Source organism: Nyctereutes procyonoides, unplaced genomic scaffold, assembly GCF_905146905.1.
Source record: "Nyctereutes procyonoides isolate TBG_1078 unplaced genomic scaffold, NYPRO_anot_genome, whole genome shotgun sequence".
Taxonomy (NCBI): domain Eukaryota; kingdom Metazoa; phylum Chordata; class Mammalia; order Carnivora; family Canidae; genus Nyctereutes; species Nyctereutes procyonoides.
The window spans coordinates 3,883,173-3,908,243 of record NW_026575123.1 but is presented as its reverse complement, the minus strand read 5'-3'; the positions used below and the strand labels follow the sequence as shown (position 1 = coordinate 3,908,243).

The window sequence follows — 25,071 nt, the reverse complement described above, 5'->3', positions numbered from 1 at the left end:
GCGCCCGCCGCGCCCGCCGCCCCGCCGCCCTCGCAGCCCCCGGTCGGCCGGTGCGTCCGCAGCGCTGCAGCCTCGCCATGCTGGGCATGATCAAGAACTCGCTGTTCGGGAGCGTAGAGACGTGGCCTTGGCAGGTTGTGAGCCAAGGGGGCAAGGTAGGCCCGCAGGGCTGCCGAGGACCTGAAGCGGGCTGCGCCCTCCACCGCACCCTGACCGGGGCTGGAGCGGGTTGTGACGGGCGGGTGGGACGGCGATTGCCCCAGAATGTGCGTCTTGGCCTCTGCCGGGGGCGGGGGGCACGGCCGTCCAGTGCCAGGTGCCCGGCACGTGAACTGGGAAGGAGGAAGTAAGAGGGAAGTTCAGAGCAGCAGGCTGCGGGCTCTGCCGGAGGAGGTTGCTCTGAGGGCGGGCTCCCGGGGTGGCGACCAGACAGCGCCTGTTGCGTGCATTGGTTCATTTTAACATCCCAGGCATTCCGAGCATTTGTGTGCTGAGACCGAAAACGTTCATGTCCGTAAAAAATTCCCAACTACAGGAGCGATGAGTATAAAAGAACAAGACCTGTGCTCCACAGAGGTATATGTGCAAGGGAGGGAGCATGGGGAAGGAACAAGCCATCCTGCCAGGGGGCTGATGAGGGGGCCTGCGGAAGACACTTCCTCTGGGTCTCCCGGATGTTAAGAGTGCACAGAGAAGGGAAGAGTATGTGCAAAGGCCCAGAGCTATAAAATGGTAGGCGGGCCAGTGGAATTCCCAGAGGTGGGTCCTAGAATACAGGATGGGTGAATGAAGCATAACTGCTCCATCCCCCACCTCCCAAGATTTACATCAGTGCTGACACAAGCGAATTGGACTGCCCCTGAAAACAGAGTCCGCCACTAGACGATAGTCTCCTTGCAAACAGGTACTTCATGCACTTGGTATACTCCGCTCCTCGCTCAGAACCTGGCATGTTTAAGGACTGTGTGGTCTGGGGGCCAAGTTCTGGCATTTAGTACTATGATGGTCACACAAAAGCCCTCAACCAGACTCTAGTCTGGACTTCAAGCAGCTATAACCAGAGGCCTGTCACTTCATCTGAGTTCCCTCAGCTGCCAGTGGAATGACCAAGTTTAGACCAGATCAGGGGTGACATCTGCAGATGCCTACAATCCTCCAGGCAGGTTATGGAAATGAGTGAAGCTGGCTGGGTCAGACTCTAAGGCAAGGAGGGGACTGAGGCGAAACCAAGAGAGAACTCAGAGCCCCATCTGTAGAGGCAGTAATGTTGCTATGCAGTGATGCAAACCAGGCTTGCCAGATTTTTAAGGAAAATCAGAAATCCGGACTTCATGTGAGCTCTCCCTAGTTAAAATTAATTTATCCAACAAGTAACTATTTGCTGAATGCCATCTGTGTGCCAGTCACTCTTACAGGCAGTAGGGATAAAGCAAGGAACAAAACCAACAAAAATTTCTGGCCTCGTGGAGCTTACCTTTTAGTGGCTAACACACAAACAGGTCAAATATATCTTTCCTTATCAGATGGTGATGAGGGCTGTGGAAAAAAACAAGTGAGGAAGGGAGGCAGGAGTAGGGAATTTTAGGAATGAGGCTGTGGTTTTGAGTGGGGCAAACATGTCAGTTTCAACTGTTGGCAACTGCCTACAAATGTTTGCAAACTGCAGGCCATAGGCTCTGTCTGTGGCTAGACGGTGACTGTGTGCCATGTGCATGTCAGTCTGTGGATCCGGCCCAGCGCTATCTAGGGTACTTGTTGGCCCTAATGCTTAAAGAATCTACATGTTACCAACAGCTCCCCGAGTGCTTTCCTTTCTGTAGTGGAATCCAGCTCACTTGGTCTTTTGGGGGGACAATGGCCAACGCAAGGTCTGGGCTACTCTGCTGCCTGTTTGCCCTCAGATCCCTCCCTAGCTCCTTCCCTGCGTCTCAGTCTGGAGTCTGCAGTGGGGGTTGATTCCAGTTGCTTGCTTCCTGGGCACCAATGTCAGTCGACTCGACTCGCAGTGAGGTTCACCCAGTGGGAGGCACCAGTGGGAGATAAGAGGGTGGGAGGAAGGGAAGAAGGTGTTTCTCCCTCTCCTCCCATCTATCGGGTCTCTGGCACCAAGAGTTTCTCTGTAGCTCTGGCTTTTTCTAAACAGGCCACCATGGTTCTAGCTTCCATCGAGTGATCCAGGTATCTGAGCTCAGGTAACAGAATCCTCCCTCTTCGTCTCCTAGGGTGCTCACTCATGTCTGGGTTGCCTCACTGTTCCCTGTTGGGCAACTCAGCTCTTCTGTTATCTGTGAAATTAATTCCTTGAAACAAAGTGCCTTAGTTCAAAATACTCTAGTAGTTTCTGTTTACTGTTAGACCCTCAGTGATACAGTGTCACCTACCACTGATTTGGTTCCTCTAGGGATAAATACAGCTCCCTGATAAGCATCTTCCCTCAACATTTGATGGGAATATGGCACCGTAGGGGATATTGCTACCAGGCTGATGCGAATCATTTAACCTGAGTGATCTCAGTTTCTGCAGTTGTAGACTGGGTATAAAAATCTCTCCCATCTACTTCCAGAGTAACGAAAAATATCACATCTTTTAAAAACATGAAAATGCTTTGTAAACTAATACACCCTACAAATGTAGTGATATCATTACGTCAGAACTCAGCTCTGCTCTTAATAACTGTGTAGTCACAGGCAACTTAACTTCTCTGAAACCACTCTTGAGAGGAAATAAGAATGTTTGGAAGTTTAAATGAGATAACCAGTTATAAGTTGTTCAACAAAATACCTAGCACTTGGTTGGGTATGGTAACGGTCAGCTTCCCATCAGTTTCACAGGTAACTTTGGGTAAGCTACTTAAACCTCCTAACCACTCTGAACTCTGAATATGTATTCTCAACTGTAGACAGTGCCCCTGTGACAATTACTTAACTATTCAAAGATACTTATAAGCCTTTTTTAAAAATATATACAAATTCAGGGGGCTATTATTTTGAAGACAGACCCTCCCTGAAATTATCTCTCTTGCCCTGGAAAGCATCTGGGTCAGGAACCATTGCCCACTTTCTTGGGAAAATTGATGACAGACAGCAGGCCCTGTGTAGCTCAGGTTTAAGCATACCAGATGTTCAGGACTGATTGTGATGGGGAGGTCCAGGCTACCGCATAACTTATCAGGTGCCTTCCACATTGCCTCCAGAAGGAGGAGGGCACATTGCTCTCTGTGTTGGATTAGGTGGGTGTGTGGATGCTCAGAGCAGGACTGTTGTTAATAACTGGCATCTTAATGGGATTTTTTTTTCCAGCCTGTGCACATTGGTTAGGACCTGACAACCTGGGTTTGAATCTGAACTCTACCACTTGCCCACTGTAACCTAACCCCCTGTGCATCCAGTTTCATCTGAAAATAAAGATAAAAGCACTCACTTCTTCTCAGGATCATTGGAGGGATTGAATGAACGAATCTGTGCAAAATATTAAAAATAATACCTGACACATAACAAGTACTGAGTTAGATTATTTTCTTATTTTTTTTAAGATTTTATTTTTTTATTCATATGAGTCAGAGAGAGGCAGAGGGAGAAGCAGGTTCCATGCAGGTAGCCTGACGTGGGACTCGATCCCAGGACTCCAGGATCACGCCCTGGGCCGAAGGCGGTGCTAAACCGCTGAGCCACCCAGGCTGCCCAGATTATTTTCTTATAATGAGAAAGCTGGCTTCCAGAATCAACATGTATACCTATCATAGCAGGTAGCAAGGAAAAAAATTGATGCAGAGGGCCTTGCAAAGCCCATAGCAAGAGGCACTGTTGCAAGATCCCTGTCTGGAATTTGAACTTGACCAGGGTTCCCAGTAAACATTGAAAATTGGTGTTGGTGGCCGTGGGCCAAATCCTCACCTGACTAGGAGCGTAAACTGGCTGGATCTGGGACAAAGGTGGGCTTATTATGTTACATATGACAAGTATACACACTAAAGATGTTAAATTTGAAGAATCCAACGTGTTGGCTGTGTTAACCTAGGTGCTTTATTTTCCACAGAGTTAGAGAAGACTCTAAATTCTGCTCCCTGGAGAACTAGAGTAGTTTTATAATATCCATCTCTCAAACCTAAATCTTCACAATGATCCCATGGTTCAAATGAAAGTTTATGGACGTAGATGCTATAAAAACAGATGGGACCTGCCATAGTATCACCTTAGGATACTGTGAGTTTGCTTTGCTCCAGCATAGATACAATTAGACTGATTTCTCATCTGTCTACTCAGCTATTTCTATTGTATTCCTTGTCATTAGAGTAAAACCAGGCTTTACTCCACAGCGTCCTTTCCCACAAATACTTATAGTACCTACTATATGCAAGACATGGTACTAGATGCTAAGAGAAACAGTGGTAAACACAGATTGCTCCTGACCCCAAGGGGCTTATGGTTGCAGATGGAGATTAAACACATTATTATTGTGTTGTGAAAGTACAGGAGCCTATAAAAAAATCTCATGGGAACTTGTTTTCGATTAGGATCCTCTTTGAGGAGTGACCTTTAAGTTGGGACTTTCTGGATAAGTGGGGTCTATCAGGCAGAGACAGGAAAGAGATATTCCAGGCAGAAGAAGAGGCAGGTACAGAGGTCCTGGGGCAGGATTGACCATGGCATTGAAGGAAACAGTGGAAGGCCAGTGAGGAAGTACTCTGGGTATAGTTGGCAAGGTAGGTAGAAGCTAGGTGGTACTTGGACCACCTGGGATAGGTTAAGAACTTGGTGAATGAGGGCTTTTAGGTAGGGCATACATTAACAGGATTAAGTGATACAGAATGCTATGTGTACGTTCCCGGGGCAATATCAGTTTTGTTCACAGCTTTAATTTCCCCTTTTGCTGATGACTCTCAAAGTTATATCTCTATATCAGTCTGACCTGCTGAGCTCCAGACCTACATGTCCAGCTGCTCATCTGTAACAGAAGGCAGATGAAGTGATAGATGTGAAAGGGCCTTTCTAACCTTAGTCTTTGTTATCCACCTTTGGAGTTCATAGGAAGCAGGGATCACTCAGGAAGAGGAGGTGGAGCTGAGCCTTAAAGATTGGTAGAATTATCATGGGGGCCTTGGCTCTCTGAATTAAACTGGATTCCTTTCTTGTCAGCCTTTCTTCCCTTGCCCTGGACTTTCTGCCTGAGGAACAGGCTGAGAGCACAGATCACCTATACCATCCCCAGAACTCCTTTCTCTTCCAGGACCCCTCCCACTCAAAATCCCATATTTGGATCACAAAGTCTGTTGAATTAATTTATTTTGTTTTGTTTTTAAGATTCTACTTTTTTTTTTTTGAAAGAGAGAGAGAGTGAGAGAGAGAGCACAAGCAGCGGGAGGGACAGAGGGAGAAGCAGACTCTTCTCTGAGCAGGGAGCCCAATGTGGAACTCAATCCCAGGACTCTGGATTCGTGACCTAAGCCTAACCCAGGTGCCCCAGTTGAACTAATTTGGGGTAGTTGAAACCAACTTGTGCTCAGCTCACCGTCACTGGAACAATGGTTATAAAATCCTCCCTATGACAGCCTGAGTTCTTCGGAGGTCTGGCCTCTGTCAGAATCTCCAGCCCCTCTCTTGCTGTTCCTTGTTTGACAGCCTTTGCTATAGCCCCAGTGAGCCACTTGTATTCCTTGCCTGCAGCACACTGTTCTGTTCTGCTCTTTTATACCTGTGGTGCCCGCTAACCGAAATCACCCTCCCCAGACTATCAGAACATTTACTGCATCATAAAATAATTTCATAATCTTCTCACCACTCCACTAGACTGCCCATATCATATTAATCTCCAAATCCATAGCACATGGCAGAGGTTTTCAATAATACTTCCTCAATAAGTCAATGCATCAGTGACTGAATATCTAGCTAAATGATCTATGAGTACCTTGAAGTCAGCCTGACCTAGCCAGACACATAAACACACACCCATGCCCCAAAATAACCTAAGTAGTCCTCTTCTGTGTTCTCACAGTGCCCTGCCTCTCTTAAACATGTCATGAGATTATAACCCGTTTTCCTGGCTACTTCTATTAGACCATACCTCCTGATGTCAGAGACTGTGTCTTTCACTCTGTCTCTTAGCACCTGGCACAGTAGCCAGCACATAGTAGAAACTCCATAGTTGTTGGTTGAATGAATAAGAAAGGAAAGAGCCAACCAGCTCTTTTCTCCAGTGAGAGCTTGTCATTGGTTTCTCCATCTATGAGAGAAGAAGCTGCATTAAATGACTTCTGATGCCCCTGTTCTGAGTTTGACACAGACATACAAATGTCTATCAGAAAGAACTAACTCAATAGCTAAAGAAAGATGCTGAAAAGCACTCACATTGTCCCCCATGGAGTGTAGAGCCCTGCAAGTAAGCATCAGACCAAGGTTTGGAGATTGGAATTCTGGTTCCCTTTTCACCACTTAATAACTATGTGTTCTTGGGCAATTCTATTCCTCTGGTTCTTCATTTCCTCTTTGAGAAAATTAGTTGGATTGGATGAACTTTAACCTCTTTCAGGCAGAAAATTCTGTGATTCACAGAGTAGCATTTCTAGAATTTTAAACATAAGTGGCAAGACTCAATGGGCCATCAAATGAGGGGTGAATCTAGTTTCTACTATGGCAGAACCAAGAAAGGTCAAAACTCCCCAGATTTATACATCATTTGCTACTGAAGGTCCTTTGGAAATGTTTCACTTTGCAAGGGGAGGACCTCACAGCAGTCCTCAGAATTAGTAGCCACAGTGGATTTGCAGCTTCTGGAGCTATTTTCCTGGCTCCATGTGGAGGGAAGTTGATGAAATGGCACTCAGAAACCTTTCAGATTTTCCCAGCCCCTTTCTCACTATTCTCCTTTAATTGTGTATTACAAAAAAAAAAAAAATAGGTATTTTTTTCATTCTAAACATAAAATTATAATGTAAATGTACTTTTTCAGACTGTACAGGCCCTTTTGCCTGCCAGCCCTACCCACCTCCAGAGAGTCATCCTATCCACTTTGGAGTTGAGAACTTGCAGTTTAGGATGTGACAGGGAAGCCTGTTTGCCCAGCTAGAGCAGCCAAGTCCTCTTTTAGTTCATAGGAACTGTTTTTCCTATGTCTGTTTTTCATAATTGTTAGTAAGAGAGGCAGCTCCTTAATCACTAAACAAACGCCTGAGCGTTTATGATACTCCATGGTATAGTTCTGGTCCACAAAGACTTTATAGCAGACTTTTCAACCTGCACCAGTGTATTCCATTACCAGATAGCAAAATCAATATAGAGTACATCTCCCTTCTTTTAGTGGAATATGGAATAAAATTCACTTGACTAGAGCAGAAGTCAACAGGAAAGAAAGAAAAGGCCGGTAGTATTGGAAAGCCTCCCCTCCATCAGGGTACAGTATTATCTTGTGAAACTTTGTTTCAATCATGTGGATGTTCTTGACAGGGCATGATGTAAGACTGCATTTCTTGTTTTGGATCATGATTCTTTTTCAAGTTTGGAAAACATTGTCTTATAGTGTATGTTTAAGGAATACAAAATTATATGAGATACCAAAAGGCAAGGAGGAGGGGGTAAAGAAGAGCTGTGTGGGTCTGTTGGGCAAAGGAAAATGACCTTAGGACAGAAACTTGCATGGAGAGTGGTCATGATCAGCAGGGCTCCTGCCAGGGAGGAAGGCTTTCTGGGGAAGTGGCAGTAGCGATGGGCATTCAGGGGAGTCGGGGGTACAATTTAGATGAATGGGAATGAGGAGTTGTATCTGGGAGTACAGAGTGAAGAGAACTTTACTCTGATCCTTCTTGACCTGTGGCTCTGCTTCTAGAATGATGTTAATCCTGGGGCCTTAGAGTTTGTGGCATTATTGTTGCAGCTCCTTCTTTCCTCCTTTCCAATTTTCTTCTTTTTCCTGGCTCTCCTGTCATTCAGAAGTTGGATCTCCTGGCTTGATCCTCTGATTTACTTTTCTGTTTTCTACTTCTTTGCTTTTTACTTGACTTTCTGGGAGATTTCCTTCAGGTTTATCTTCTGACTTCTCTACTGAATTTTTCATTTCTTTTTTTTAACTTTAAAAAAAGATTTTATTTATTCATTCATGAGAGAGGCAGAGACATAGGCAGAGAGAGAAGCAGGCTCCATGCAGGGAGCCCAATGTGGGACTCGATCCCAGGACTGCAGGATCACGCCCTGGGCCAAAGCCAGATGCTAAACCACCAAGCCACTCAGGGATCCCCTATTTTCAATTTCTAAAAGCTCTTTTATCCCTAAACATTCTATTTTATAGCATTCTAGGGATGTTCTGAGTGGCTTGGGATGCATATCTTCTCTTGTCTCCCTGAGGATATTATTTGAAGCTTTTTCTGCTGACAGTACATTTGTAAGAATCTCAGAATCTTTTTCTCATGGCCCTTCATACTCATACTGTCTCTTCTACCCTGTCACCATGCCCAGGTTCGTCATGGAAAGTTCTTTAGCAGTTCTAGGGATGCCTGGGTGGCTCAGTGGTTGAGCCCCTGCCTTTGGTCCAAGGTGATATCCTGAAGAGCCAGGATCGAGTCCCACATCAGGGTCCCGGCATGGAGCCTGCTTCTCCCTCTTCCTGTGTCTCTGCCTCTCTCTCTGTGTGTGTGTGTGTGTGTGTGTGTGTGTATCATGAATGAATAAATAAAATCTTTAAAAAAAATAAAAATAAGTAAATAAAATCAAGCTCTTTAGCAGTTCTTATAACTGCACCATTACAGCTTCTAGAGTGATCACAGGTTGCCACTTTAAATCTCTTAAGCATGTGTGTTCTGTGTCTAGGAAGAAGTCTCCTATGAGGAAAGGACCTGTGAAGGTGGGCTGTTTGCCACAGTGGAAGTGACTGATAAGCCTGTGGATGAGGGTCTAAGGGAAGCAATGCCCAAAGTCATGAAGTACGTGGGAGGCACCAATGACAAGGGTGAGTATCCCTGAGGGATGTGACTCTGGTCTCAGAGGCAAGCTTGCTAGGTCCCGTGACATCAGGGGAAAATACAGCAAGGGGCCACAGGGCACCTGTCACCACCTGCTTCAGTAGCATGTGAACTTGTACTGTGTGCACAGGATGCTCTAGGGGACCACACCAACATCATCCCTGCCTACCCACCGGTAGGCGGTATCCCTGCTCCATATTACTGATGCATGCTTCTCGTCCAGGTGTGAACTGTATAGACACTCTGGGTTTTTTTTTTTTAATCCCACAGCTCTGATAGTATCTTTGGATTGGTTGACTGAATGAAGAAAGCCAAGTCACAGAGCCAGGCCAGCCTCAAACTTGAGACCTCTTGCCTCCAGGCTGAATATCTCTGCTCAGTCCTCTGATCGCTCAAAATCTGTGGGGTACTGAGGCTTAGTGAATAATGAGTATGGCAGGTCCTCGGCTCTGTTCTGGCAAATGAAGGGTCTGAGAATTTGGGCGCTACTCCATTCTTAGACTTGGCCCTTTATGCTGGCTGCAGGATAGGGGTATTTTTAAAATGATGACCCTGAAGTTTCAGTGTACCTGTCAACATGTAAACCATGTTTAAATATGAATTTAACTCTAAAGCTCTCTAATTTGGACTACTCTTTAGAATCAGTGCAAACCCAAAATGGGTCAGAAAATGAGGTGAAAAAAGAGATGTGATGTTTAATTTTATGGATATTTTTTCAAGCTAATAATTTGGAAAGTCAGAAACTGGTATTAACCTCAGTAACATTTGGTAGTAAAGAAACCAGGCTTTGGACAATAAGTCCATTAGTAGGAGATCAGGAAGAAATCTTTTCCTTCTCAGGGCACCTGGGTGGCTCAGTGGTTGAGTGTCTGCCTTTGGCTTAGATCGTGATCCTGCGGTCCTGGGATCGAGTCCCACAGCAGGCTTCCTGCAGGAAGCCCGCTTCTCCATCTGCCTATGTCTCTGTCTCTCTCTCTGCGTCTCTCATGAATAAATAAATAAAATCTTTAAAAAAAGAAAAAATCTTTTCCTTCATAATACTGTTGTAACTTTTTTTTTTAGAAGACAATATGTATAAAAATGATAAAACTGGGGGTGCCTGGGTGGCTCAGTTGGTTGAGCATCTGACTCTTGATTTCAGCTCAGGTCATGATCTCAGGGTCTTGAGATCGAGCCCCACAGCTTTATGAGCAGCATGAAGTCTGCTTGGAATTCTCTCTCTCTCTCCCCCTCTGCCCCCTCCCCCCCTTAAATAAATACATGTCTTTAAAAAATTTTTTTAAATGATAAAACTCATTAAAGAAAATCTTGAAAATAACAAAACAGCACCCCTGATCCATCTTTTTTAATATGATCATTGTTGTCTTCTGAATGTATTTCTTTAGAGCTTTTTAATAGACCTTTAAAATGTAATCATAGTGTTTGTGCAATTATATATCTTTCTGTTGTTATAACTATTTTCCATTATTGCTCAATAGTCTTCTTAAGTCTAATTCTTAATAGCTACATTATATTGCATCATGTGTTATAATTTACTTAGACATATTCTTTTTGGAACATTGATATGGCTCCCAGTCTCTCACAATTATTAATTCTGCTGCAATGAATATCCTATTACCTCTAGCCTTTTCCATATTTTGATTTTTTTTTAAGATTTTATTTATTTATTCATGAGAGACAGAGAGAGAGAGAGATCGAGGCAGAGACGCAGGCAAGGGGAGAAGCAGGCTCCACGCAGGGAGTCCGACGTGGGACTCCACCTCGTATCTCCAGGATCATGCCCTGGAATGAAGGCAGTGCTAAACTGCTGAGCCCCTCAGGTTGCCCCTTTTCCATATTTTGGATTACTTGCTTAAAATTTATATTTAAATAGAAAATAATTAGATACCAGGATATTTACAGTCTTAATGTATATTACCAAATAATTTTTTTCCAAATGAGTTGGGTCACTACAGTCCTATTTCCAATATACACAAATAAGAGTTTTTTTTAAATGTATCTGACTATATATTTTTTAATGCCTAAAAGGTTTGTTACTAATTTCAAGAACAAAAAATACTATCTTGGAAGAAGAATGAGACTAGCAGATCTCCCACAGTCCTGAACAAGTTCTGTCTATAATACCCATCTCACTCTGTGGGTTTTTATGTTTTCAGGAATCGGAATGGGGATGACAGTTCCTGTTTCCTTTGCTGTGTTTCCTGGTGATGATGGCTCCCTACAGAAGAAATTAAAAGTCTGGTTCCGGATTCCAAACCAGTTTCAAAGCAACCCACCAGTTCCCACTGATGACAGCATTAAGATCGAGGAGAGGGAAAGCATCACTGTCTATTCCCTGTAAGGAGATGATTCTTTAGACATCCAAGGGTAACGTCTGATTTCCATAACCACTTCTTGATCATCTGCAGTGAGCATTTGCATTAAATGTGTATTTTATTCTAGTTTTATAGAGATAGAATTAGCATATAACATTGTATTAACTTAAAGTATACAACATAAAATGTTTTGATATATATAAATATTGTGAAATGTTCATCCCAGTAAGTTCAGTTAACATCCATCATAGTTATAATTTCTTTCTTGAGTTGAGAACTTTAAAGATCTGCTTTCTTAATAACTTTCAAATATACATTATAGTATTATTAACTATAGTCACCTTGCTTTGCATTACATTCCCAGGACAAATTTATCTTATAGCTGGAAATTTGTACCTTTTGACCACCTTCATCCATTTCTCCCATTCCCTACCAACATCCCATCTCTGGCAGCCACCAGTCTCTTCTACCTATGAGTTTGGTTGTGTGGTTGTTTTTTTAAAATTCTACATACGAGTGAGATCGTGTAGCATTTTCCTTTCTCTGAAATATCACTTACCATAATATCCTTAAGGTCATCCATGTTATCACAAATGGCAGATTTTCTGTGTTTTTTTAATGGCTGAATCATATTGCTTTGTGTATATATACCACATCTTTATCCATTCATCTGTTGATGGGCCTTACACTGTTTCCATGCCTTGGCTATTGTAAATAATGCTTCAATGAACATGTGAACATGGCAGTGTAAATATCTCTTCAAGATAGTGATTTCCTCCTTTTTAAAAAAATTTTTTATAAGTGATCTCAATTTCTTTATGTGTATATATATATATATATATATATATATATATATATATATATATACACACACACACCCAGAAGCCCAGAAGTGGAATTGTTGGATCATATGGTAGTTCTTTTAATTTTTTTGACGAACCTCCATACTGTTTTCCACAGTGGCTGCACCAATTCACATTCCCACCGACACTGAACAAGGATTCCCTTTTCTTCATAGCCTCACTAACACTTGTTTTTCCTTGTGTTTTTGATATTCGCCATTCTAATTGATGTAAAGTGGTATCTCATTTTGGCTTTGGTTTGTATTTCACTAGTGATGAGTGATGTTGAGCACCTTTTCATGTACCTATTGGCCTTTGTATGTCTTCTTTGGAAAAATGTCTATTCAGATCCTCTGCCCATCTTTTAATCAAAATGTTTGGCTTTTTTGCTATTGAGTCATAAGAGTTCTTTATATATTTTGGCCTTTAATTCCTTATCAGATATATGATTTGCAAACATTTTCTCCCATTGAGTAGATTGCTTTTTTGATACGTTGATGGTTTCCTTTGCTATATAGAAGCTTTTTAGTTTGACAAAAACTCATTTATTTTTGCTTTTGTCACCAAATACTTGCCAAGATTAATGCCAAGGAGCTTACTCTTTATGTTTTCTTCTAGGAATCTAATCGTTTGAGGTCTTAATGTTCAAGTCTTTAACCTATTTTACATTGATTTTGGTGTGTGGTATAAGATAGAGGTCCAATTTCAATCTTTTGCCTGTTGCTGTCCAGTTTTCCAGACACTGTCTATTGAAGACACTGTTTTTGGCTTCTTAATTCTAGGTAGGTTGACCATATATACATGAGTTTTTTTCTGACCTCTCTATTCTGTTTCATTGATCTACATGCCTATTTTTATATAAACACCATACTGTTTTGATTACAATAACTTTGTAATATAGTTTGAAATTAGGAAATATTCTTAGCTTTATTCTTTTTTCTCAAAATTGCTTGGCTATTTGGGGTCTTTTGTAGTTTCATACAAATATTAGAGTTGGTTTTCTTTTTCTGTGGAAAAATTCCATTGGCATTTTGATGGATTTTGCATTGAATCTGTAGATTGCTTTCCATAGTATATACATCTTAAGAATATTAATTTTTCCAATGCATGAGCTTGGAATATCTTTTCACTTATTTGTCTCTTCTCCAATTTTCTTCATTAATGTCTTAGAGTTTTCAGTGTATAGATTTTTTACCTCCCTGGTTAAATTTATTCCTAGATATTTTTTTTATTTTATTCACACATTTGATAGAAAGAGCAAGAGAGAGAGAGAGAACATGAACAAGATGAGGGGCAGAGGGAGAAGCAGACTCCCCACTGAGCAGGGACCCCAATGTGGGACTCCATCCCAGTAGTCTAGGATCATGACCTGAGCCGAAGGCAGATGCTTAACTGACTGAGCCACCCAGGCACCCCTATTTCTAGGTATTTTATTCTTTTTGATACAAATTGGATTTTTTTCTAATTAATTTATATTGTTGATGAATTAAGTTAAGAAATACCGAGTCCTGACAATTTCTCATTTCATTCTCTTTAGCTTATAGCACACAAACATTTGCATTGTATCTGAATAAATACTTTGCCAGTTGCCAAATTGACTTGGATAGAGTATCCCCTCAGTTTAAGCTAAGCACCTACATTAGCCACAGTAGGGTTCTGGGAGACTCAAGGAATATCTAAGCCAAACTCTAGTTTGGGGTCATGAATACATAAATGAGTATATGAATATATAGGACTTGAGGGACCTCCTTTTTTATTCCATGCTCCCCTTGAATGCCAGACAACAAGGAATATTTGCCAGAACTGGACTGCCACCCCCTTAGTTGTTCACTATCCATGGTCCTTTGAGCAGAGCACACATGCATCCTATTATCATTCTCATCCTGTTTCCAGGGCCTTATTTGAGGTCATATTTCTTTTGACTGTAGAGCATAACAGGGTGGCAGATGGTTACATATTTTTATTCTTTGGGTCTGAACTCTTCAGAAAACAAGTCTCTTGTAGATAATCAGTGACTCCCCATTTGTTAAAATCCTACATTGTAACAAACGCTGAACCATGTACAGTCACAGACCAGGAGCTTTACCAGTATTAACTATAAGTGTGGATTTGGTTCTGCTCTAGAAAAACCTAAAGAATAATAGGTTAACAAATAATCTTGCATTGGGCAGTTTTTGTCTACCCCCAGGGGCCTCTGAACTTACTTTTTGGCTGCCTTGCACCTGAACATGTAGCTTTCTCTGGAACTGACACTAATGCTGGGAATGTGAGCTTACCTGCTCTCAGCAGCCCTAGGCCAGGTGCTGCAGAGCCCCCCAGAGGACAGTGAGTGTACTGCAGCGGGGCCCCTAGCTCTTCTACTCCAGCCATCCATCATTCAGACTTTCCAGCCTTCACTACAGAGGCTGCAGAGAAAGCAAACTCTAGGGACAGAATGTCTTTCCCAAGGGCAAGGACTAAAGTGGGGAAGCGAGGTGGTGGCGATGGTACAAAATTTAAGGAGGCACCCACTTTCAAGTGCACAGCTGTCTAAGTGCAGGATTGGCACTGAGAGTGAGTGCCTCCTTAAACCTTGGGTGCTGTGTCTTTTCTGTCTCACCCTTATTCCTGCTCCCTCTTTTCCATTCTCTTTCTCGAGTCTTGGGAGGCAAGCTGGTACACCCTAATGAACAAGTATATTTTTGTTTGAATCCCAGATTGATGTTCGGGGAGTCACTGAGCCTAAGACAGTTTCCCCATCTGCTAAGTGCCTGTAACAACCTACCTCATAGGATTACTACTAAAGAATATCTTTTAGTACTTACTCAAATGCGTCTGTTTTTACAGATGACTTACTATGTATGACCTGTGGTAGGGTTCAGTAATTATTTTTTCCCTTTGCCCCTTTTGATTTCGTAAGGAATAGCATTGGCATGATTAAATCAGTTCACTTCAAGCAGACTTCAAGCAGACACGGCTGGTGTTTTTACCAGAGCCAGGGTAATGAGTTGGCACGATGCTTTTCTTTTGTCCCTAACTTTTTAGTATGGAAATTTTCAAACTTAAAGCAAGATAGAATAAGGTAATGAAATCCTATGGAACTCATCACTCACCTTCAGTGATAATTAACTCAACTCCAGGGCAGATCTGTGTCATGTGTACCCTCACAACTGCCACCCAGCTCCTCCACTGGGTTATTTTGAGGCAAACTGCAGACATTATATTAATTTCATCCATAAATACTTCAGTGTGGCTACAAAAAACTTTTTATAAAGACAATCATAATGTCTTACTCCCCTAAAATTTTAACACCATTTCATTAGTGTCATAATAATATAAAATGTCCAGGGTTCAGATTTCTGCCACTATCTGGTAATTTGCTTTTAAAGTTTGTTTGCACCTGGATCCAAATAAAATCCATCCATTGCAATTATCTGGTGTACCTTTTAAGCTTTTACTAACCTGTGGCTTTTCTCACTACCACACCTTTTCATTTTTCATTGCTACTTATGGATCATTTGTCCTATTGTTTCCCATAGTCTGAATTTTGCAGACTACCTTTCCATTGGCATTTTAACATGTTCTCTGCCTCTGGCATTGCCTGTAAATTATTAGTTAGAACCAGAGGCATGGTCAGATTCAGGTTGGCGCTTTCAACAAGGATATTTCATAAGTAATGGTGTATACCACCATCAGGGACTCATAACGTTTGCTTGCCTCTGTTTTTGTGATGTCAGTGGCTGTAGATCACCCTTATTTAGATGCCTTGCCTCAATAGAGTTTGTAAAAATGATAATGTGTCTATCTTTCCTTCATTTATTAGCTGGAATACTTTGATAAAGAGAAACCTCCCCTCATCTGCTGTTTGGTTTCCCTGAGACAGAGTCACAGGGAAAAGGCAAGATACCTTCTCTTTAGCTTGTTGCCTTCTCTTTGTCTGTTTTCAGAAGAATGATTTCATTCCTGAACTTCCTCTACAGGCAAGGTGATGGTGATCCCTGTTTTTTGAGCATCAATATAAACATACGAATTTAAACATAATTGATGTGTTTCTGTTCTTTCAGTTCTTACTGATGCTGAAATTGTCCCATCTTTGGCTAGTGGGAGCCTCTTCAAACTGGTTTCTTCATCCTTTTGATATGACTCTAGTACTCTATGGTAGCTTCCTTGGCTTCTGGTATGACAAGGTGTTGCAAACACATTTTGGCATTTCTTGCCCTAAAGCTGGAATTAGCTATTTCTCCAAGGGACCCTGGTTCCTTATGGTGGGATGGGATGTCTACTATCAAAGTCAGGTCTGTGGAAGATTCCTGTTAATTCCCTGAAACCTAAACAGATGAGTGCGATAAATACAGTGTCTAGCTTGGCTCTGTGGATGCTTTTTTCGCCCAACACCTGGTCCTAAAATTAGCTTGCGTTATTCCTCAGCTAGCCACTTGGTGTCACTGCACAGTCAAATGTGCATTTAAAAGCCCCTTCCTGTGGAAGGCAGAGTGAACGAGGTAGTAGAAGGCAAAAGTACTAGTTCAAATACATGGTAAGTGCATTTGATGGCAAAATTACTTCTAAAATGAAAGCCTTGCATCCTTAATTCAGGCTCCCTTTTGTATGACCTTGGAAAGGGATTTTCAGAAGGGATTGTGCATTTATTAGTAGTATATACTACCTGTCAGTGGATAGAAGGTTAAAAAGGAATAACACTCTCAGAATCTTAGTATTCACAAGATGCAATAGAAGTATCCTTCACACTTATATGGGTGGCCATATTCCAGGTCCCTCTGTGTTCCCTAAAGGCCACCTAGGTTACAGCACAGCTTCCTTAGCGCAGTGTGACACTGGGTTCAACAGAGACCAATTGCAGGAGAGGATGGATGGTAATGAAATTTCTTAGTGAAATGGTGAAATGTCTGGATATAAAAGAAAGAATTGGAAACAATGATCTCGTTGTCAGGGTGACCTGTGATCCAATCCTAGCTCTCCTGCTCCATGGCCATGGGACCTCTGGTGTGTTACCAAGCCTCTCTGTGCCTTGGTTTCTCTAAGTACAAGATGGAGGTACCTAACGGCCAGGGTTGTTGTGAGGAGGAAACATGGTGTCCATAGATGCCTACACGATGCTGGACGTTAGGTAGATGCTCAGTAAATGTTAGCCTGTTTCCCTTGGAAAGAAAGGGCCCAACCGCTAACCCAAAGGGTGTACAATTTTATTGCTTAGGAGCACTTTAGATCAGTGTTAGCCAAGTTCCTAGATAATTCCAGCACCCATTTGTAATCACAGGAGGCCCTAGCCATGGATAATATAACACAGTTTTGCCTCTTTGGTTTGCTCAACACCCAAACTCTGTCATCTTGATTTCAAGGAGCCTCACCTAACCACTCTATCAAAAATAGCACCCCTCCTTTTCTGTCTTCTTACCCTGCTTGACTTTTCTTCACCTTACTTATTCTCACTTGCATTATATAACCCATTTGTCCATTTGTTCATTGTCCTGTCCCTCACTAGAATATTCTTGAGGGCAGGGCTTGAGCTATCGTCTAGTAAGTGCTCAGTTGAAAGTTGGGCAATAAATAAGCTAGTGAAAGTCTGAGTCCTTGCCTTCCCCACATTTCTCCTTTTTTGCTGTCCTCCCTAAAGATCTTGGTCCTCTTCCATTGTCACCCTTCCATTGGTAAATCTCCAATTCGACCATCTCTCCAGCTCCCTGAAATGTCTTAGCATTTATCAGACTCAACATGATGACCAAGATGATGCCATTTACACATGTATTCATTCATTCAAAAAAAAAACCCCATGTATTCATTATTCACTTTTTCTGTGCCAAGAATTGTTTCTGGTGCTTGAAATAGAGCAGGGGAACAAGCAAAGTATCCGCTCTTTGAGGCAGCAAAAACATCCTGGTGGGGAAAACAGACGAGAAACAAATGTCCCTGATATTTCAGGCCTGTGTTATTTCAGAGATGAAAAGTGGTATTTGTGGATTGAAACTATAGGGAAGCATATTTCTTACTGGAAAACACTTTGGCATGAAGTATTTCCCAGTAAGAGGGGCAGGCAATGAGGTGATGAAGGCCTGGCCCTGGGGAGCTTATGCGCCATCTGGACAGACATACAGCAGGTATGCCATGTAATGTGTGTGCTCAGTGGCAGGTTCAGTTCCATTTGGCAAATGTCTCTTGAGCACTTCTGACACTGAAGCCTCCTCACTTCTGAGAGTCCTGACAGTGACAAGGTTCTGAATCAAAAACCTAGTTAATCACCATTTCCCCCCACAACTGGTCAAATAACCCACTAGTCTTTTATGGATGGGTACTTGGAAGTAGCTTCAATCACCATTTCTGGGTGGATGAGCCTGAGTCAACACAGCTGGTGCTACTGCATCTCCCAAGCACCAGCTCCCTGGGAGGCGTCTCCACATAAACCTTCCCAGGGTTTCCCAAATCAATACGTCAAAAATGGATTTCCTCCCAGACCTGATGCCCTGTGTTCTGTTTCACTAAAAGTCCCCTCCATCCTCCTGCTCATCCCATTCAAATGGCATCCTGACACGTTCACCTTCCACATCAGCTGTTGGCCAAGTCCTTGTCACCTCCTGACCATGCCTTCCTTTCCATCTGCAGCTCCTCTTGCCTGAACTATTGCTGTGTCCTCTTGATTATTTCTAAGTCTTCCTCCTCTGCCCCTCTACAGTGTCCTTTTCTCACTGCCAGCCATAAAGCACAAGACCAATCCTACTACCACCCTCTGCCTCTCAACTCTGCTTTGGACCTCGGACCTGCCTCTGACCTGCCTCTGACCTAGGCACATGTTAGGATTGGGAACAGAGCCCCAGCTGGTAATAAAATGAGATGGGGGATGGATAGACTTTGAGTTGGGTTCCCAAATGTCCAGCCAGGCAGTGAAGCCTAGTAAAAATGCTTTGTCATGGCATTTAATCCACGATGTGGCCCTGCTCCGTGTCCACCTGCTCTCAGGATATGCCAACCTCCTACCTCCCCCCGAACACCTACACATGCAGCATTCACTTCCACTCACCCAGCTCCTCCCATGGCCCTTCTCCAGCCTCTGCTTATTGGAAACTGTGTGAGGCCTGGCATTTTTGTCATAGTGTTCATTGCTGACATCAAGAAGAGATGCTCAATAAACAATGGCTTAATATCAGGTCTTCCATGATGCCTTCCCTTCATGTTATAAGTCAGAGCTAATCATTTCCTATTCCCCACCCCCAGAGCATTCCATCTGTACCTTCTACCTTCTTTCTAGTGCTTCCTTCTGCCCTATATAATATTTATGTGTGTTTCTGGCCTGACCACTACAGTGAGACCTCACAAGGGTAGAAAGACATCTTTATCATCTTTACAACTGTGTGGTGTCTCGCTTGTGTTTTGTGCCCTGTCATGTTCAACTCGGCAAGCATGGTTCAGTCTGACTGAATGAAATAAATGCCTTATTATGTGAAGCTTCTTTCCTATTGACATGGAATTATCAGCTCCTAGTCTCAACACTACTTTTGCCTAGCACAGAGCTATGTGCATAGCAGAGTCTCCCCCAAATTTGTGTTCATTTGTTGATTTGCTAGACCAAGTCAGAGGGTCAGGCTCAGACCATCCATTTCTTTGTCTATGTCACTGCATGCCTCAACCATTATGATTTTGGTTTTTTTTTCCTTGGCCCAAAGCCTCCATTTGTTAGCCCACCTCATTGATGCCTGCCTCATTCCCACCCCGCGAACTCTTCCAGATTGTTCCAAAAGCTTCCAGACAGCTCCTTTTGTGTTTCTGGAATCAAGGGTGTTGTGTGGAATTAAGGGGGTTGTGTGTCTTTACTCGGTTCCCATAGTAACCAAATTCTTTCTTCCAAATACTGATCTCTGACGGGGCGGGGCGGGGGGGGTGGATAAAATACAGTGCCCTGGAGGAGAGTTTCTTTGAAGATGGAGACAGAGACTTGTTAATAGGCTTACAAAAATATTGTATAGACTTCATGTTAACCTCCTTTGAGGAGCTCAGAGTGCTTTATGAGAATTCTGGAAGTCACACTCAAATGTGTTTGTGAGCTTGGAGAGCTGTGGGCACTGTGTTCTCCTCTGTGTACACCTTGGAAGCTGAGGCAGGGAGGAATGAGGTGGCTTATCCCAGAACGAGCTGAGGAGCTAGCACTGGGCCTCCATCCTATACATGAGGGCCACGCACCTGGTTGGGTTTGGTGTTCTAGCTTGTTTGTGCAGTTCTGTGATTGGGTGAGGGTGTGTTGGTTAGGCTGGCTGTGAGAGGAACACATGTATTTGCTGTTTCATAACCCATTCACTTGCTTATTTTCTAGAAAAATGCTTCCATGATGAAGCAAGAAGGAAATTTTTATCCTCATTACCAGCTATCAGTCAGCCTGGGAATACATATTTTTAAATTGGTCTTTTTGTTGTTTTGGGAGAGTTTTTTTAGTGCATTTAAATATCCCCAAATGATGACATTCTCTGTATCACTTGCTGGGTCTTCTTGTATTTCTCAGACAGCTTCTTCTCCAGTGGCCCTTGCCAAGGGCTCTCCTTCCACCCACCACTTGGGGACTAGGATTCTCAAGAGTGACCTGCTGACACCCTGTCTACTCACCATCTAGGCCTCGTCTCCCTCCTTACCATGATTATAGCCAGTACCCACTCACTGAGGACTCCCAGTAACTGTCACTAGGCCCACCTCCTTCCCAAATCAGGATCTCTGGCTCCAGTTCTTTCCCAGGCTGGAGGAAATTTGCACAGTGCCTGACACATAGGTACACGAATATATTTCATAGACACACCCTCATATCAACATGCACGCAAACCATATCACTGGAAGCACTGGAGAATCCTCAACTCCTCCCTTTCCCTGCGCCCTCCTCTCATATCCAGTCACCTGTCAAGTTTGCCTTTGTCCAGAGGCCTTTGCCATCTCACACTTGACTGTTTCCTGGCCTCCAGTAATTCCATCTCTTTCCCTCCAGTGCCACCAAAGCTATCAAAACACAACCTAACACAATCATGTCAGCCCTTACTTTCAAAGCAAGGTTCACCTTTGCATCTAGGATCAAAATCCTTGGCATAGCATTCAAGGCCCTTCCCAGTGGGCTCCAGTCAATCCAGTTTCCTTGTTTGAATTCCCACCACTGTCCCCTTAGTGTGTGCTTTGGATTTTATTATATGAATGAGTGAATATGGAGGCAAACAGTCTTAAGCACTATCATCTTGAGGTCTATCAACCTGAAGACCTGAAGACACTAACTTTTGTTGTTTACTCCAGAATTGTTGATTTAGCCAAAGGATCTAACATGTGTCAGGCACTGTATTAGGCTCTCAGGCTACACCAGTGGACAAGACATGACAAAGATCCCTGCCTTCATGGGGCCTATTCTACCAGGAAACTCAGACCATAAACAACACAATAAATGATTTATGTAGTATGTTAGAAGGTCATAAGTGCTGTGAAAAAAAAGAGAAATTAAAAAAGAAAGAGAGGAAGAGAGTGAAAAGAAAAGAAAAAACAAGGATAAAAAAAGGAAAAAGAATGAGAAGGGGGAACAGGGTTAAAGATTAAATAAGATTTTGAGAGAAGGGCCAGTCGAGAAGGTGAGATTGTTCATCGAGCGACCTCTTCATTACTAGTCTCTCTGGCCTGATATTTTTCTTAATTTTTTTATTTGTTTTCAAAGATTTTATTTATTTATTCATGAGAGACACAGAGAGAGAGAGAGAGAGAGGCAGAGATACAGGCAGAGGGAGAAGCAGGCTCCTTGCATGGAGCCTGACGTGGGACTCGATCCCAGGGTCTCCCAGGATCACACCCTGGGCTGAGGGCAGCGCTAAACCATTGAGCCACCCGGGCTGCCCTTCCTGGCCTGATACTACTTGAGATCACCGTCATGTCCCTCATCCCAGGAGGCAGGGAACTAGATGGCTGTTCTCAACAATTGCAAAGTAACAGTAATAGCTGCTATTCATTGTGGGCTTACTGTGCGCTGGGCACTACGCTGAACTGTCCACCATCTTGTCTCCCTTCATCTTCACAACAGCCTTCTGAGATTGATACAGTCAGCCCGATTTAACAGATGAAGGACCTGAAGGTTAGAGAAGTTAAGGCATTTACCCAAGGCCATGAGCTAGAAAGGGGCTGAGGTAGGACTGAGCATACAACTAGCCCTTTTGCCACCAAATTATCAGTGTAGGTATTTGAGGACCACTCCTTCTTTAGACGTTTCCAAAACCCTGTAGACTTAAGAGCCAACATGGTTTGTTTTCGAGGGTAATAATTGAGTGTCACAGCATGAGTGTGGGATGCAGGGGACACTCAATACCTGCTCCATTCAGCATCTGATCTGTCTCAGGCAAGTGGTTTGCAATCCATAGACAATCTCTGAAAATAATTGCATTGTCTTGCAGGCTTTTATTGCCAGAACACTCTTTCCTTAATGTTCATCCTTGGTCTACTAATCCAGTTTCCTCTCATTTGAGCCTCAGTGAAGCTAGAGTTCAACTTTCTTCATCTGCCTTAAAGTCTTTCTTCAAGATACTTGAACCAAACCTCTCCTATTCCAGATTGGTCTCAGTTCTGTCCATGTTCTATAGCAGTTGTCTAGACGTTGGAAGAACCAATGCCTTAGAGATGAAATCCTCGGTATTTTTACATCAATAACCCTGTAATCAACATACTGAATGCTTGTCGAGCATGACTAACCACTTATAAAAGAGCAAAGTGTGACTCAGAGAACCCCACCAAAAATAATGCATTTGGCCTAATCTTGGCCTGGTGCAGATTCAGACTTTTGAGTCATAAAGCTCATTAGAAATGGGGACATATTTGACTCTAATAAAGATTTTAGTGCAACCCAGATTTAGAGTGGTATATTTAGGATAGGCCGCAGGATGAATTTTGGAGCGTAGGCAGATGACGTAAGGAGGGAATAATCATCTTGAAAAGACAAGCTTTATTCCTTCTCTGTCACCACCTTCTGCCATTAAGAGAAAAGCCTGATTTAGGCAAGTCTTTTTACTTACTAGAAAAAGAAGGCTTTCATGATTTGAGCAGGAAAAGGGGTTTATTAGAAGTGATTTCTTTATTTGGGGTATGCTTAAAGCTTGCCAAGGGGCCTCCCAAGGTTTCCCTGGGTCCCTGCCTTTGGTTGCTCTGTTTTTTAACAAAGCTGCTACTTGTCACTGCTCTGCTGTGCTCACTCATCAGAAAGGATCTGCTGCGGGAGAAGCATTAGCTGCAGCTCCTCCTTAACTAATGCCCCTGCAGCCTCCTCCTTCCCCAGCAACTCTCTCCGTGTTTGTTTCTGACTCTCATTCTTCCCCTTGCCTTCATCCCCAATCATATTTCCACCCAGATGCATCATTTTTACTCCCAGTACGCTGTAGAGAAGGAGTCAGAATGCTGTCTTCCCATGAGTAGTACTCAGTAACAAACCAATTGCATTTTAGTTGGGCAGTGCCCCTACCCACCCTCCAGATCCCTTCCAGCTAAAACCCTACCCTTTTCCCATTATGTGTTTCTCAGTTTCCCTTTTTGTTTTTTGGATTATTCTGCTGCCCCTCCTCCTTACTCTACCACCCTTGGATCATAACGTAAAATTCTTTTACCATGTCAAGAAATTATTAAAAATGCAAAAAAAAAAAAAAAAAAAGAAAAAAGAGGGGCCAAGAGGAGGAGCTGCCAAGGCAGTAGAGAGCTAGAGAGAAGGGTAAAGGCATGGCCTAGGGAAGGTCAGCCTACTGTCACCCAGGGACAATTCAGAAAGCAAAGGGAAGCTCACACTTAGTACTTGACTGTCATGTTTCAGGCTCTGCATTGGTGTTTTCACATCCATTATTGTATTTAATGCTCATAACAACCCTGGAGGAAAAAGACAGCATATCCCAGGCGTACAAATGAGCATCTGAGGCTCGGAGGGGTCAAATCTACCCATCTGGGAAGTGGCAGATGTGCAGTCTCACTGCTCTAGTGTGCTTGTAAGAGCAGCAGGTGACAACTTCTTTTTTAAAGATCCCCCTCTCTTGGAGACCATGTTTTCTCTTAACCAGCCCCCTGCTTTTGTCCCTCAGGCAATTTGGTGGTTATGCCAAGGAAGCTGACTACGTAGCTCATGCCGCCCAGCTCCGTACTGCCCTAGAGGGCACGGCCACTTGCCGGAGTGACATCTACTTCTGCACTGGGTATGACCCTCCCATGAAGCCCTACGGACGTCGCAATGAGGTCTGGCTGGTGAAAGCATGAGTAACGCGCTGAGTTAGAACTTCCCGGACGGGTGTTTCTGTGTTTCCACTTCCTCAGGGGAGAAGGAGGGAGCACAGCTTCCAACTGTATCTCTAGCTTAATCCAACTTTCCTTCAAAGCCATGTACTGCCAATTTTCTGAAACGTGTGTATTTTGTCCATGCTCTTTCTCTCCCGGTGGGAAATAATTCAGCCAAGATAGGCAGCATCCTTCGAACTGACTGAGACATTTCTGTGGTAGATAAGAAAAAATCCAGGAAACATTCTCTCAGCTCTCTGGGTCCCTCAGAACTGATCTTTAAAAATTATTGAACCTGTGTTTTTGTTGTTGAGGGAGGGAAATGTGATTTGTGCATGATCCTTCCTCTGTGATTCTTACGAGGCCTTTGTCTGAAAAGAAACTGAAAATAAAGATCTTTGACTTAAAACAGCTGAGACCAATCCAGAGTATAGTGATTTCCAAGACCGCACAGTCTTATAAGGAATATCATTATGAGTGCTAATGATGATATTTACTGTTACAGGAATCCCATATTTAGTTCCAAAGTCCTTCAGAATATAAAGCCACAGATCCCAGGGTGGAAGGGCATGTACCACATGCTTGCATACATCTACATCATAGACATTTACCATGACCATGTCACAGTGATTCTACAATCATAAGTGGAGGATCCTGTGTGCAGTTGTGATCTACAAAGGGCTCCAGGAATGACAAAAGTAAACCAAGGAGAAAAATCATCACATTC

The 25,071-nt window shown here is 43.1% G+C and overlaps 1 protein-coding gene across 1 annotated transcript; it reads left to right on the top strand.

Annotated features, from left to right (window-relative positions):
* HEBP1 (heme binding protein 1) lies at window positions 1-24,755 on the top strand. Its single transcript, XM_055336837.1, has 4 exons — window positions 1-155; window positions 8,796-8,934; window positions 11,104-11,284; window positions 24,155-24,755. Exons 1-4 carry the CDS (start codon window positions 78-80, stop codon window positions 24,324-24,326), a joined length of 570 nt encoding a protein of 189 aa, XP_055192812.1. The 5' UTR covers window positions 1-77; the 3' UTR covers window positions 24,327-24,755.
* The last annotated feature ends 316 nt before the right edge of the window (window positions 24,756-25,071 follow it).

Excerpts from the sequence above, each read along its gene's own strand:
- HEBP1 (XM_055336837.1), top strand. The coding sequence starts at position 78 with ATGCTGGGCATGATCAAGAACTCGCTGTTCGGGAGCGTAGAGACGTGG. Across the intron at positions 156-8,795 it reads TTGTGAGCCAAGGGGGCAAG|GAAGAAGTCTCCTATGAGGA; the intron begins GTAGGCCCGCAG and ends TTCTGTGTCTAG. Across the intron at positions 8,935-11,103 it reads GGGAGGCACCAATGACAAGG|GAATCGGAATGGGGATGACA; the intron begins GTGAGTATCCCT and ends TTATGTTTTCAG.